The following is a 14,333-nucleotide window of genomic DNA, read 5'->3' as shown; positions in this document are numbered from 1 at the left end:
ATATTCAATGTTCAAATGTATGAAGGAGTTAAAAATTTCTCAAATATTCATATCTAAAAATTATTATTACTTTTTACGGATTTTGCTCACTTTACTCAAAAAACAAGGCTGCATTACATTTATGATTTCTGTTCTACGAAATCTCAAAAATAGTTTAATTAATACGATTTTAATTTTTGTCGCATTTTATTAACGTAAACAATAAATATAATTATTAAACAAACCTTTTTTTAAGTATAACTATATTTATAAACATTCTTATAATACCCTTGGGTAATAAACTCATATTTTTTAATTATTTATTTAATTTAACCTATTTAATGAAATACATGATTTGGAATTTTAAATCTAAATCTGCTATTAATCATTTTTTATAGTTCCAGACAATAAATACATGTATAACGGTTGAAATTTATTAAAAAAAATAAACTGAAATTTTTTTTATAATTTATAAAATATTATAAATTGATTTTAAAACATTTCGTTAATCTGTATTATATGTTTGTCCGAATTTTATGTTTTTTAAAGAAACCTAAATTTTTTAAAATAAAAATAAAACGAAAATTCAATTTCCGAGAATTAAGCTTTGCTAATAAATATTCAGAAGATTAATATTTTAAAACCGAAAATCGAATTCGCTTATTCTCTATTTTATTTTTACAAATCTGAAAGGTTTCAAATTTATCACTTGAATAGATGCCATGCCCCATAAGTTAAATCAATATAAGAGCATATATTTTAAATTATTCTTTTCTTAATTATAATATTTTATCATGATTAAGAAGTGACATAAGCATTTTCAAGTTTTCATTAATATGTATAAAATGGCATTTAAATATCTCACAAAGATCTATGGGTTGCAGGCGGTGAATTCCTAATCCAATACATAAATTAGGTTAAAAAAAAATCAATGATATATATATATATATATATATATATATATATATATTATATTATATATGTATATATTATATTTTTACAAAAATCAAATTTGTATTTTTGACTTTACGGTTTTCGGCAGTAATTTCAAATGATTAAAATCATTTGAAAAACATATTAGAATGAAAATAGATATCACTGCTTGATAGCATGTTTTATGCATCGCAGGATCTGAACTCGGTATCTTGTGTTGCAAGGCTACGAACCACTCTCAATAATAAAAGTTAAAAAACATACGTATATATACATTATGATTTTTAGTATAATTTTTTCAGCTGAAGTGGTTTAAGCATATATATATATATATATATATATATATATATATAAAATTCCTAACTTTACTTGTTTTTGAGATATCGATGGCGGACATTTTTACCCGCGGACCTTTAAATCTAGCACACAAACACACACACACATATATATATATATATATATATATATAGATATATATATATATATTTATATTTATGTGTGTGTGTTAGAACAATATATAAGCATAAATCACACAAATGACAAATTGTTGCTAATTGTCATTTTATAACATTTATATATTACCGGATACACCTACTAAGAACCAGTTTTTATGTTGCAATACTCCATGGAATTGAAAAATATTCAAATGTTTATGTTTTTATTCATTTTTATAACTCATTCCGGATTTATTACATGAATTACGTTCGAGGGCAATGGAAGTTAAATTCTGATGTTCATCTTTTTTAAACAATTATCATTCTAGACAACACGTGACGAAGCGATTGTGTAGTATAATTTATATATACGATTGCGCGAACCGGTATATTTTGTATATTTATAGGTAATATATATATATATATATATATATATATATATATATATCTGTGAATATGGGTATTTATATTGATTAGATGTTGTATTAGATAAAAAAATCATTTTAACATTAATCCGTCAATTCTGTTAGCATAAAGTTACCGGAGTACTTTTGTGATAAGGTCTGCAAATTTTGGAAAGTATGGTTAAGCTGATGTGCTTGTAGGTTCTACAAATTTTAGTTGTTTTTATTCATAACTATCAATGGAAGAATGCGCAATAATTAATTAAATTTAAAAAATCTTATTCATGTAATTGTTTATCTACAAAGACTTTTCATAGTTTTATCTTATCGATAGAAGTAGAAGAGATAGATGCTTATTGTAACAGGGGTAAGTAGTAACAGGTATTATTATCGTTTTTTGTCGTTACTACTTGCCCCGGTAGATGTTACAATTAGTTACTCCAAAAACGAGTTAAGTTACACTGCAGTTTTTGTATTTAACAAATAATAAAAAAATGGTTATGTAATCATTTTCACTTAATTAGGTAGATGAATATTTACAGCATCTGCCTATCTTTATTTCATAGAAATATAATCAGAGCATCTCAAGATATATTAATTTATATAAAAAAACTATAAGAAATGTTCTTTGCTCTTCTATATATTTAAAACCAATGGCTTTTGATGAACATAGTAAATAACATGTTCATTTTGAAATTTGGCTCTAAATATTGTTATTTTTTTTACAGAATTTATACATTAGAAATGCTGATTCAATGGGTTGCTATTCTTCTAATTGGCCCTTCGTTGGTCATGTGCGTAGACCTAAAACTAGTACATGAATGGCGTGAGTTGGAATTCGCATTCCCCTCAAGACACTTGCGTGAATACGCTATCTCGAATGGACTCTACGAAAGGGGTGCCTCGTTACCCATAGATGTTGCTGTAGATTATAAAGGTAATTTATAACCTTTATTTAATTTCTATATAATTTCATCATATCATAACAACAGTTAAACATTTGTCTCAGATTTTCTGTAACAAAAAAAGCTTCTAGCCACAAAACTGTGCAATTTTTAGTAATAAAATATACATTTCTACATTTTGCTTCTTAAAATTTTATTGTAATTGTTTTATTATTTTTCTCGGTTTGCTTAAGACCAATAATATATCAATTCTAAATTTATTAAAAATTTTTGATAAACCCATTTTAAAAGAATCACCCATTTAACTATGGGTGATTCTTTTAAAAATTGCATGAATTTTGGGTAAATAAAATGTTACATTTTAGAATGGTCGAACATTTTTTTACAGATATACATTAAATCATTTGACACGTATTTCAGAATTTCGCTCAAAATTTTTTTTTCCTAAATATTTACGATTGAATTACGGATGATTTGCTCAATTTTCATGAAATTCCTCTGCGTTAAATTAATTATCTCCAGTTCTGCTGATCACATGAGTAGTATTGGCTTTTTTTATTATACTCATTTTTAGTCAACTTTAAAGTAATTTAAAATTTTGGCAATTTTCTTAGCAATGAGAAAATTAATTGTTTACATAAGTTTTATATACCCTTCCCCCAAATTGAATCGATTGAAAAAACAAAATTTTATACTATTTTTTCTATAACAACACAATTAGTTGTGTCTGTGTTGCATCAAAGATATTAAATATTTTCAAAGTGGGGCACCTCAGACGTTTGCACTCATTTGTCACTTTTGAAGGTCCATCTGATTTTTTCGGTTGAAAAATATTTTATAATTTTATTTTGTTTTAATATATAGTCAAAAAAAAAATGGAAAAAGCGGGGCTTGAAGGTCCGCGAGTGAAATGGTCCAACACCAATATCTCAGAAACAAGTAAAGTTAGGAATTTTTTAATAACAATATTTGAAAGAGGAGGGATTTTATGATAGATTCAATCGTATTTTATATAATTTCTATAAAAGAGCTTATGTAATTATGGGTGGTATGGTTGGTGTGCTCTTTGTAAAATAATGACTAGATTAATCAAAGTTTCGGTCAAAATCATTGCACATTTGTTAAGTCTCTTTGAAACTCAATTAAGCTTATGTATTAAATATATAACACAAAATATTTTAATAAATATTGGAATAATTTCTCTATAATTGAATATAATAAAGATGAATGATTGCAACAAATGTTAAATTAAGGGGGCGTCCATTAATCACGCGAGCGAGTTTTTAAGGATTTTTTGCCCTTTCTCCCCCTTGGTGATACATGGTGATATTCAAAATTATCCCCCCTCCCTCACCAAACATAACGTGTATTTTTAGTTACGTGAAAAAACTGTAACATTTTTGAAGTTTTTTGAAGATATTTGAACTTTTTAAGAAAAATAAATTAAAATATAAATACACGTGATCTCTTACTATATTCCTCCCTCTACCATGTGATATTTCGTGATTTTTTGTCAAACCCCCCTCCCCCTAAATTAATGGACGCCCCCTGAAACCTGAATGCCAAACGTTTAAAGCTACCACAAACTAGACCCAAATTTGATATTGACCTAAGACAGCTCGATATCAGACAGCATCATATCAAAATTATGCTTGAGGTTATAGATCTCAAATATAATGTTAAATAAAAATTGCTTTTCGTAGATATGTTGCATATAAAAATATGAATTCAAAAAATATAATATTAAGTCATAATTAGTCGCAATTAGAATAGGACAACTAGTGGGTTGCGTTATAAATACAAGCCATACAATAAAATATCAAAACAATTACTGAATGTCTTCGAAATATGGGCAAATTGTAACTCACAATTATGAAATAACTTGTAACTTAAATTATAGCTTTTAATTATATGCATATTGGTAATATTTCTGGTTAATGCATAATGCTAGGCATGTGTCCGTCACTTACAGTTAATCTTCAAAGTTGTTTGTTTGTAGTTGACAAACCGAATAATTACAGTTTTCATAACTAAGCACCGATAAATTGATTCTCCGCTGTAAATAATTATATCCGTCTCGACACATAATTAGCCTTATCTTATAAATTATAAATGATACATCGATAGATTTACAGGATAATTCACACGCACTAACTATGAATTCAATACACAATACTAAACATTTTTGAAATATTATTTAATTACTTTAAAGCACAAAGAAAGTATCTAGCTATTCATTGAGCTAGTAAAGAACAAAATATAATCAAGCATAAAATATTTACGCAGTTTATAGAAAACTTTAATATTTGCCTACAAAACTACAAATAAAATAATTAGGATCACGGTTAATATATATTATAATTTTAATAATATATTAATAATTTTAAAACTCATATTACTTTCTAGTAGGTACTACGGATAATTGTTTCTGTCAACCTGTATTGAACCCTTATTAATAACAAATGTAAAAGAGTAAATTGAGCCCATAACATCAAATTTAATGAAACTCCTAATTTTAGACAAACAATATTAGAAAACGATTTATATTAGACTGTAAGTGGCTTGTTGTAATTTAGAAACCAATAAAAATAAATTAAAAAAAGAGTGCGCATAAGGATCACACGCGATTGAAGTAAAACTTATTTGCTACTGTACAAAGTAGCAAATTTAAGTTAAGTAAAAATAAATACATCATATAACACTTTTGAATAATGTTTATTAGTAATATGGTAACACTCGTGATGCACACATTCATTATATGTTCATAATAGCATTAAAAATATCTATAATATTTAAAAACAATAATGTAATTGAAGTCATATTTCAAATATGACATGATCGGTTTGCCATTGTAATTAGCATTTAGAAACGAATCTTAATTAGAGAAATGAAGTAATTGCTGATTAATGAATTCTATAATATTTGTTTACACAGTGGATTATGTTAAACAACGTCTAAACAAATATTGTTTTTGCAACTTCACTCATCATGTAATTGTGTTTGAAAAACTTCATATAATTAAAATTAACATACATTCTTTGACTGCTTGTAGTTTTTTACTGATGCCATGTAGTTAAAATAGGAATAATAAAATAATGTCATTATTTAGTGAATAAGTAAGTTATAATAATATCAGTTTAAATAAAAAAATTATAATTTGTTAGATGACAAGCCAAAAACTCAGGTGCGTTTGGAGACTATTACATCTCTTTATTTCACAAGGGAAATGGAAAGTTGCTTTCATTTCTGTTACCTATGAAAACAGTTTTTGTCATGCTCTAATGAAATTCTTATAGACCTATGCTACACTCACAGTAAATTTACATTGAATTTATTTTAAAAATTATAATTAAATATTTTAAAATTGCTGGTTTTATAAATGATTTTTAAATTTAATTCAAGATAGATATGTTTTATTTATTTAAATGGATAATTATCTATATAAATAGATAATTAACACAGTACCTAGTTAACTGAATTAGACTTCCGGGTACAAAACATCCAGAGCAATGTATTATATTGCTGACAATGAATTATGGTTGATTATGATTCTTGGTATATAAATTAAGCACTGATATTCTAAAAAATATGCTGAATACATATGGATTTTTAAATAATTAGCAATTTTAAATATCCTACTGAGTTTCTTGCTGAAGATTAACACATTTACAGATTTGCATTTGAATCAGTTTAATTTCCATATTAGAGTTGTTATGATATTAATAAAATTATTTTCTTAGAAAATGGAGGTTCTAGGATATTCGTTACAATACCAAGGTTTTCAAATGGGGTACCAATGACACTTACTACAGTAACGAGGCAGCAAGCCGCTAATGGACCAATGTTGGCGGCATACCCAGATTATTCCTGGCATTCTAGTCATGGCCGGAATTGCAACGGCTTAACATCTGTGTTCCGGGTCGATGTACGTACCAAAATATTATATATTACGAATAAATTGTGGACAAAACACATAAAATCAGAAAACCATGATTAAATAAATATACAAAAAGTTATAGATATATCTGGCAAAGAAATTTCAGAAAAGCTTCACTAGCCACATTTTGTGAATACCCATAAAAATAGCAAAAGCGTACACTACATGGTCTACCACACTTCAAGTTAGTGAAAACTAAATATTATTATTCTGCGCTAAATATTATTAACTTCCCGAAGGAGAAGTTTATATTTTCAGCAAAAAATCCGATTCGCTAATTTTATGTTTTCTCGACTTCTGAATCGATTTTAAAAATTCAAAAACCGTTCGAAAGATATTGGTTGGAAAACGTGCTGATTAGTTTTTGGAAAAGATTGGCTGGACCGTTTTTTGTATTAAAAAAAAAAATTCGACGATTTTTATGATTTTTTTTACGGTAGACCATAGTCTTATAGATTATACTAAAATATTATTACTTAAATAATATACAACAAGTCGTTTAATTTAAAAAATTCGTCAAAGTTTACAAAAATAAGTATCATTTTTTGGCATTTGTCAAAATTAGACCTTTCATGGACATTTGTTCAAAAACGCTTAAACCGATTTCAGAAATTTAAAAGCAATTTGATGTATTTTAATGAGGACTATTGTTTGTCAGTTTTGTGCGCCGATCTGTGAGCCGTTTTTTCATAATTTGGAAAGAAGTCTTAAACTTTTCGCCCACATTTAAGCTTATACTACCGAATCGATTTAAAAAAAATCAAAAACCGTTCAAATCATATTAATTGGGAATGATACTGATTAGTTTTATCTAGTTTTTATCTTTTATCTTTATTAGTTTATGGGTTTAAATCTACCGAGCCGTTCTCTTGTAATTAACTGTTAAAAAAAAAATTAAGCCGATTTGTATGGAACCTTTTTTGGCGATATATATATGGTCTTATAAAACTTACTGAAATATTACGGCCTTATGACAAATGGTTTAATTTTAAAAATTTATCAAGGTTTGAGAAAATGAGTAGTTTTTTTGACGTTCGCTAAAATTAAAATTAGACGACTTGGTATAGCGATAGAGTACTTTGTCCTAATGAACATACTAAACCATTAAAGTCCTACGAAAACTGGTTCAATTATAAAAATTGTTGATTTTTGAAAATTTGCTTTTAGATAGTACTTCTAGTTAACGTGTTTGTTCTTTTCAATTTTGCGTAATAAATCCACTCGCAATACTTTCAATCACTCATAAATTAATTAATTTTCTATTGATTAAGTCGATTATTTAAACATATCGGAAAGTCCATAAAACTTGCCGCAAGGCAAGATACCAATACCAACTATTTATTCTTATCATATTATATTTAAAAGTTACTATACTTTATATATGAGACTAAAATTTAGCAAAAGCGTTAAATACTATTGACTACCATAGCGCTTAATTTTACTAGTTTAAATTGTGATGCAAGTTACGTTATCGAAAAGTTTTTGCCTTTTCATAAATTTTTATTATCTGCGATAGGTTTTTCAGTTTTATTTAGTTATCTTTTTCATCAATTTACTTATTAATTCATAATTAAATTGATTGCATCTTCTACTTTTACGGAGTATAGGTATAACCTATCATACGTAGAACGATTTGCAAAAAAATTACAATTTAGTTCAATTATTCTCTTAAACTGCATTTAAAATAATTAGTAAATATAATTATATAATTAATATAAATATATTTATATAATTAATTTGAGTTATGCAAGCTAACAAAAAATAAATTTCTGTGCGAATTAGGTAAACACCAGGTAAATATTTCCAGATCTTCATTCTACAGTCTAAATTTAATGTGTATTTGTAATTCAAAACAAATATTTAGTTTAAAAAAAATTATAAATATTATTTTCGACATGCATACCAGATGCACGTTTCTAAATTTATATAATAATCAGCAGTGGAAAAAAAAATCGCTACACACAGAAAATCATTTGATAAGTGAATTTTATAATTTACAATTTAACTATTCTTTATTAAACTTTCCTATTATTATAATAAACATACATATATATGTACAAAATGGGTTTTATAATGATTTTTGTTTTTTTTTATTTTAGCGTTCCGGTAAAAAAATATTAGCACAACACCACTGATATATCACCATCAGTGATATCTCTATTTTTTTAACTTTGCCAAATACGAATATTTGAGGACGACATGTTATGAATATGTAAATATTTGGCTTGTTATATAACTTCATAATAATATCTAAAAAATGATAATATTTTCTCAATAAATTCCAGTACAGTTTTTATAATACAAATATTTTTTATCATCTAATACAAATTCAAGCTCTTAAATAATGCTAGTTAAGATAAGTGACAAATCTATTACTAAAAAGCAGGAACTATATCTTCACAGTTCATTTACCTTAAATTTACGAACACGTATATGAATACTAGCAAAAACATAATCAATTATTTAAACACCAATACAATTTTTTATTGTATCATATATTTTTCCATAGCTATGTTTAATACCGCATATTTCAACAAATACTGTAATAAATATTAAAGTTTCTTTTACAAATAACCAACATACGTATGTAAATTTCAACAACTCAATTCATAAAACACACAAATTCCAATAAACATTTTTGCTTTCTGACCTTGAGATTACTTGACCGTAATAAATTTTTATAATTAATCTTTTAATTTATCTATCTATAACTCTATCTATAATTTAATGCATGTTAATTCAAATAATAAGTACTTCCTTATACATCGGCGGGTTCCAAGAAACGCTCGAGGTTGTTGCCACTCTATTTGGACAATGATCTAGAAAATTGTCTGTTTTAATTGTTGAATATGAGGATATAAAGTGATTTTTACGTTATTGTTTCTCTATTTATATGATTCACTTAATGGAAATTTTAATAATGATAATACTACTGCGCTTTTCATTATTCTGCACAATTATGTTAATTCAACCCTTTCAACAAATACTTATGCTATCATTAAGCCTAGAGAACTGTATATTACAGCTTCAATTTTTAGGGTCATTATTGATGATAAACGATACTCATTATAAAAATATTTTTAGATAGATAAATGCAACAGAATGTGGGTATTGGATACAGGAATGATTGGATCTACACAACATTGTCCACCTCAACTTGTAGTTTTTAATCTTCATACTGACAAAATGATAATGCGCTACAGATTCCCAGAAGATCAATACAAAAGTGGCATCAGTTTATTCGTCACACCAGTAAGTGAAACAGAAAATGAAAAATTTTACAATTAAGTACCAAAATGTTTCGATTAAATAAACTAACCAGCTAACATTCAAAATTATAATTAACGTCGTCTGATGATAATCTATGTCTTTTAGTAGACGAATTGTTTTTTCTTGACCTTCGAATGGTTCCAACATATACGTTTTTATATAGCACTATTGATTTCCAGCATTATGAAAAAAATGTTTTCAATTTTCAGAAATTATAGCTGCTGTATTTTTAACCTTATTTTGACGATTTATTTAATGTTTCAGGTCGTAGATGTCCAAGATAGCAACGGAAAATGTAGCAATACATTTGTCTATATTGGAGATGTAACTGGGCAAGGCTTAGTAGTATTTGACTTGAAAAACGAGCGATCCTGGCGAATTAATAATAAACTTTTTTATCCTAATCCGGAATGGGGAACATTCACAATTCAAGGTAAAATTGTTCACTTGCTTTGAAAATAATTTTTATATTAATAGATACTTAAACATAATCTAATCTCGTAATTTTGATAGTACGTTATATGTGCCAAATTAAGGTGTATACTCGTATGTACATTTTAATACTTTATTTAATATGTTTAATATTCATTTTTAATTATTGAAAATTTTAAATATTGCCCCAATGTTACCAGTATTACGCCATGATTAGCTGGAACTCGTTTTTTGTAGACCGGATAATATTTATTTTAAATATACATGCATATTGTCAAATGGAGAAATATATGGAATGAGTAAAATTTAAGCATTCAACGTTACAATAATTCATAATGGGCTCTAACTTGGTAAAATTATTTAAAATACAATTATAAAAGAAATCTCAAAAGCCCTCATCGTTCCGATGCGAACTAAAAAAAATCACACAGGGTCAAAGATAAAAAAAAATGAATTTTTCATGATTTTCAGCTTAGATTGGTTAGATTTATTGCAAAATCATCTGAGACAAAATTGTAGATCATAAAAATATCTACAAAAAATGCATCAATATTTTTTTCTTCAGAGCCACAGTCAATAAATAAATAAATGAATCATATTTTTTTTTATTAACTCTTTTATTTACAACTGTCCAGTAAAGGGCATTCAGTAAATTTAATGAATTTACAATAGTTCGCCGAAAAGGGACATTGTATACTACATTGACATGTTGGAGAAAGCAATTCAGTAGTTGTTTTTTTCTTTCGATATAAAATTCACAATATTTACTTATTGGATAATTTCTTATAAATAATGATTAAGTTATTAAATGAATCATATAACTAACAATTTCTTTTTTTTGTTAAGGCGAATCATTTGATTTGATGGACGGTATTGTTGGTATGGCATTAACCCCACAACAAGCAAAGGATACACGATTTATCCAAAATTTATTTAATCATGGCAACGGTTATAATGGTAATAAACATCGTGGAGAACCAAGGACATTATATTTCCATGCTTTAGCAAGTAATGCCGAAAACATGGTTACAACTGACGTACTTCTTAACAGCACGATGTGGACCGAAGATCCAGATGCAAATCCAAGACTTTTCGAGGTAATTTAGTAAAATTGATACCTATTGTGTAATAGACATGGTACTATGCATGCAATAGTAATACAGACTATTGCATAGATTAAAAATTGGAAAAAATTGGAAAAATGTTGAAACGATTCAACACCTAATAATATTGACACTTATTTATATATACTAGATATTACCGTGAAGCAATAATGTCATGAAATGAATTCTGCAGCCGACGAAAATTTTTATTTAGGATTTTTGTATAAATCCTCGTGTTAATTCCCCAGAAATATCGAAATATCGGTTTATCTTGAAGTTGATATTGACGAAAAAAATACGCCTAGATGATGAAAATGACATATACCTAGTAATGATTGAATGGAAGCGTATTATTCCATTTAGAATCTATGCCAAATCATTACCGATTTTTAAAAACACCATTAAAGATTTTATTTTACCAAAATAAGAACTTTTTTCAAAAAAAATATAATTATTTTATTTTTAATTTTTTTTTTTATTACTGGAATGTGGAATGTTATCTTATTTAAGAAGTAGTAACTCTTATTAAATTTACACATTTTTTTAATTATTTGAAAATTGAAAAATTTCATATTTTACTTTTTTCAATAATTACCTTATATTCTATTGTTTTTATATTACAGTAATATTGATTTTTTTGCCAAATATACTAGCGTTATAACGTAGACTATTACATCTTACCAATATTTATTTATAATGTGCGGTAAGTGCGTACCGCGTAATATGGAAACCGTGTTATAAAAAATTCTCATTGACATAATCCAGATTTAATCCAGGCTAATTCATAGTGCGGATCTATGGAAACCAATAAATGTAAGAGACATGATAAATTATAAATTATTTTAATTAAATTGAAGAGTTCATATAAAGATATGAGGAAAAATATAAATTATTGTTTATTGAATTGAAGAGTTTATAGAAGAATATAATAAATAAACGGCTCGGCCAATCGTCGCGCAAACTGACAAACGATAGTCCTCATCGAGATACATCGAATGGTTTCTAAATTTTTGAAATCGGTCCAGCCGTTTTCAAGAAAACGTCGATTTACGGCAAAAAATCTGTTACATACACACACGTACACGTACACACACACACCCACACACATACTTTTTCCAAATTTGGTCTCATTCGATTCAGAATGGCTTGAAACGTCGAGAAAACATAAAATTGGCGAATCGGATTTTTTTTATGAAAACATAAACTTCTTCGGGAATTTAAAATAAAACAAAATCTATTAATACTATGACGTTTTGTGAAAGATTGACACTACCAAAACTAATGTCGTACACAGCTGTAATAAAAAGTGGCATCTTTATATAAAATTATTGTGAGAGATGAAGAATTATGTATTGATAACGTATGAAATCGATAAAAAAAACTTATATTAAAACTCTAGTTACTATAGTCATTCAATGGTTGCGCGGAAGAAACTTATGGATTATTGAACAAAAACCACGCTATAGAAGGGCTGTCGCAATTTGGGCTCTGCGTAGTATGGAAACCGCGTTTTCAGAGTACCTCCTTATTGGAGGATTAACTGCATATATATTAGATTCATAGTAATAAATGTAATTCTTCCAGACGATAGGAAAAAGGGATACTCAGAGCGCCGCCCAGGCCATAGACAACCACGGCAACTTATTCTTTGGGCTAGTCAATCCACAAGCCATTGCGTGCTGGGACACTAGCACTCCATACGAACCTCAAAATCTCATCACCGTCGCCGAGAATCCCGAAACATTACAATTTGCCAGCGGCGTTAAAGTAATCAATAACTTAATTGGCGGCCAAGAGTTGTGGGTGATGACGAATTCAATACAAAAATTCATGACTGGCAGTATTAATAATGAAACCGTAAACTTTCGCATACAAGCATTACAAACTGAAGGCCTTCTCGGGCCCGATGGCCGCTGCACAAGAGTTGGCAGGGGTAGCAATGCTTCCCATGGAAGGGCCTCAGGGTATGCCCCATTGATATTTAATTAATATCTTACTGTACAACATTCGTGTGAAATAAGTCTATACAAATGCCAAGGAACTATTTTTTAGTTATTTATTTATTATTTATGTGTCTATTTTGTATATGTTTTAAGTTATTTGCCAAGCCATAATAATGAAAATGATTTTAACATCATATATGTTTTTATTTAGTTTACGATATTTTCAGATAAACCTTTCAGAAATCTATTTCTTTTTATATAACTTATTGACAATTTATATATATATATATATATATATATATATATATATTAGGGTGGTCCTTAATATGGACGTTTTCGAATTTTCTTGCTCCCAAGGGCTCAACTGATTCCAAATCGATAAAAAACAATTCTCTGAAACTTTTAATTCTTAATATTATATATAGATAGAGCGCAATTCAATCAAAGTTCTGTATGGCAAAAAATTTGCAGAGCGTCGAATTTTCAATAAAAAATGACACAAATTTTCACTTTTAATTCACTTGTCGCTAAGTTATACCTAAAAATTTTTTTTTTTATTTTCAAAATGTTTTCCATGCTATTTCCATATGAAGAATGATTGAATTGTGCACTATCTAAAAGTTAATATTAAGAGCTAAAACTTTCAGAAAATTGTTTTTTGTCAATTGAGAACCAATTGAGCCTTTGGGAGCAAGGAAATTCGAAAATGTCCATATTAAGGACCACCTTAATATATACCAAACCAAGAGATAATTTTTAGTTATGCTAATCCAGAATGGCGGGAGGGGTCTTTAAAATAACAAATGCTTATTTAGGGATGCAATAAAAAAACAGAGTTTATATGATTCCTTTTTTTTAATTAGAATTGCGGATTTTAGTAAAAACTTTATTATTCGATTATATGTAATACTTTTTTATCTACGATATTCTTTCTTATATACTTTTTACTATATGTTTTTTTCGCTTTTGTACCTTGTATAAAATTCTATTCAA

At 27.3% G+C, this 14,333-nt stretch overlaps 1 protein-coding gene across 1 annotated transcript; it reads left to right on the top strand.

Annotated features, from left to right (window-relative positions):
• The first annotated feature begins 121 nt into the window (after positions 1 to 121).
• Positions 122 to 13,501, top strand: LOC113375157 (major royal jelly protein 1-like). Its single transcript, XM_026615107.1, has 7 exons — positions 122 to 152; positions 2,553 to 2,687; positions 6,396 to 6,580; positions 9,677 to 9,844; positions 10,127 to 10,295; positions 11,141 to 11,391; positions 12,982 to 13,501. Exons 1-7 carry the CDS (start codon positions 122 to 124, stop codon positions 13,384 to 13,386), a joined length of 1,344 nt encoding a protein of 447 aa, XP_026470892.1. The 3' UTR covers positions 13,387 to 13,501.
• Positions 13,502 to 14,333: the final 832 nt, after the last annotated feature.

The sequence above is a fragment of the Ctenocephalides felis genome, unplaced genomic scaffold (assembly GCF_003426905.1).
Source record: "Ctenocephalides felis isolate EL2017-DRISC unplaced genomic scaffold, ASM342690v1 CF-g0.4_SCAFFOLD_01886, whole genome shotgun sequence".
NCBI lineage: Eukaryota > Metazoa > Arthropoda > Insecta > Siphonaptera > Pulicidae > Ctenocephalides > Ctenocephalides felis.
The sequence above is the reverse complement of the archived record's forward strand: the minus strand, read 5'-3'. Positions and strand labels throughout refer to the sequence as shown.

Bases quoted from the DNA above. Each gene is read 5' to 3' on its own strand.
- LOC113375157 (XM_026615107.1), top strand. From the start codon at position 122: ATGATTTCTGTTCTACGAAATCTCAAAAATA. The intron at 153-2,552 runs GTTTAATTAATA...TCATGTGCGTAG, and splicing joins TCTACGAAATCTCAAAAATA to ACCTAAAACTAGTACATGAA. The intron at 6,581-9,676 runs GTACGTACCAAA...AAATATTTTTAG, and splicing joins CATCTGTGTTCCGGGTCGAT to ATAGATAAATGCAACAGAAT.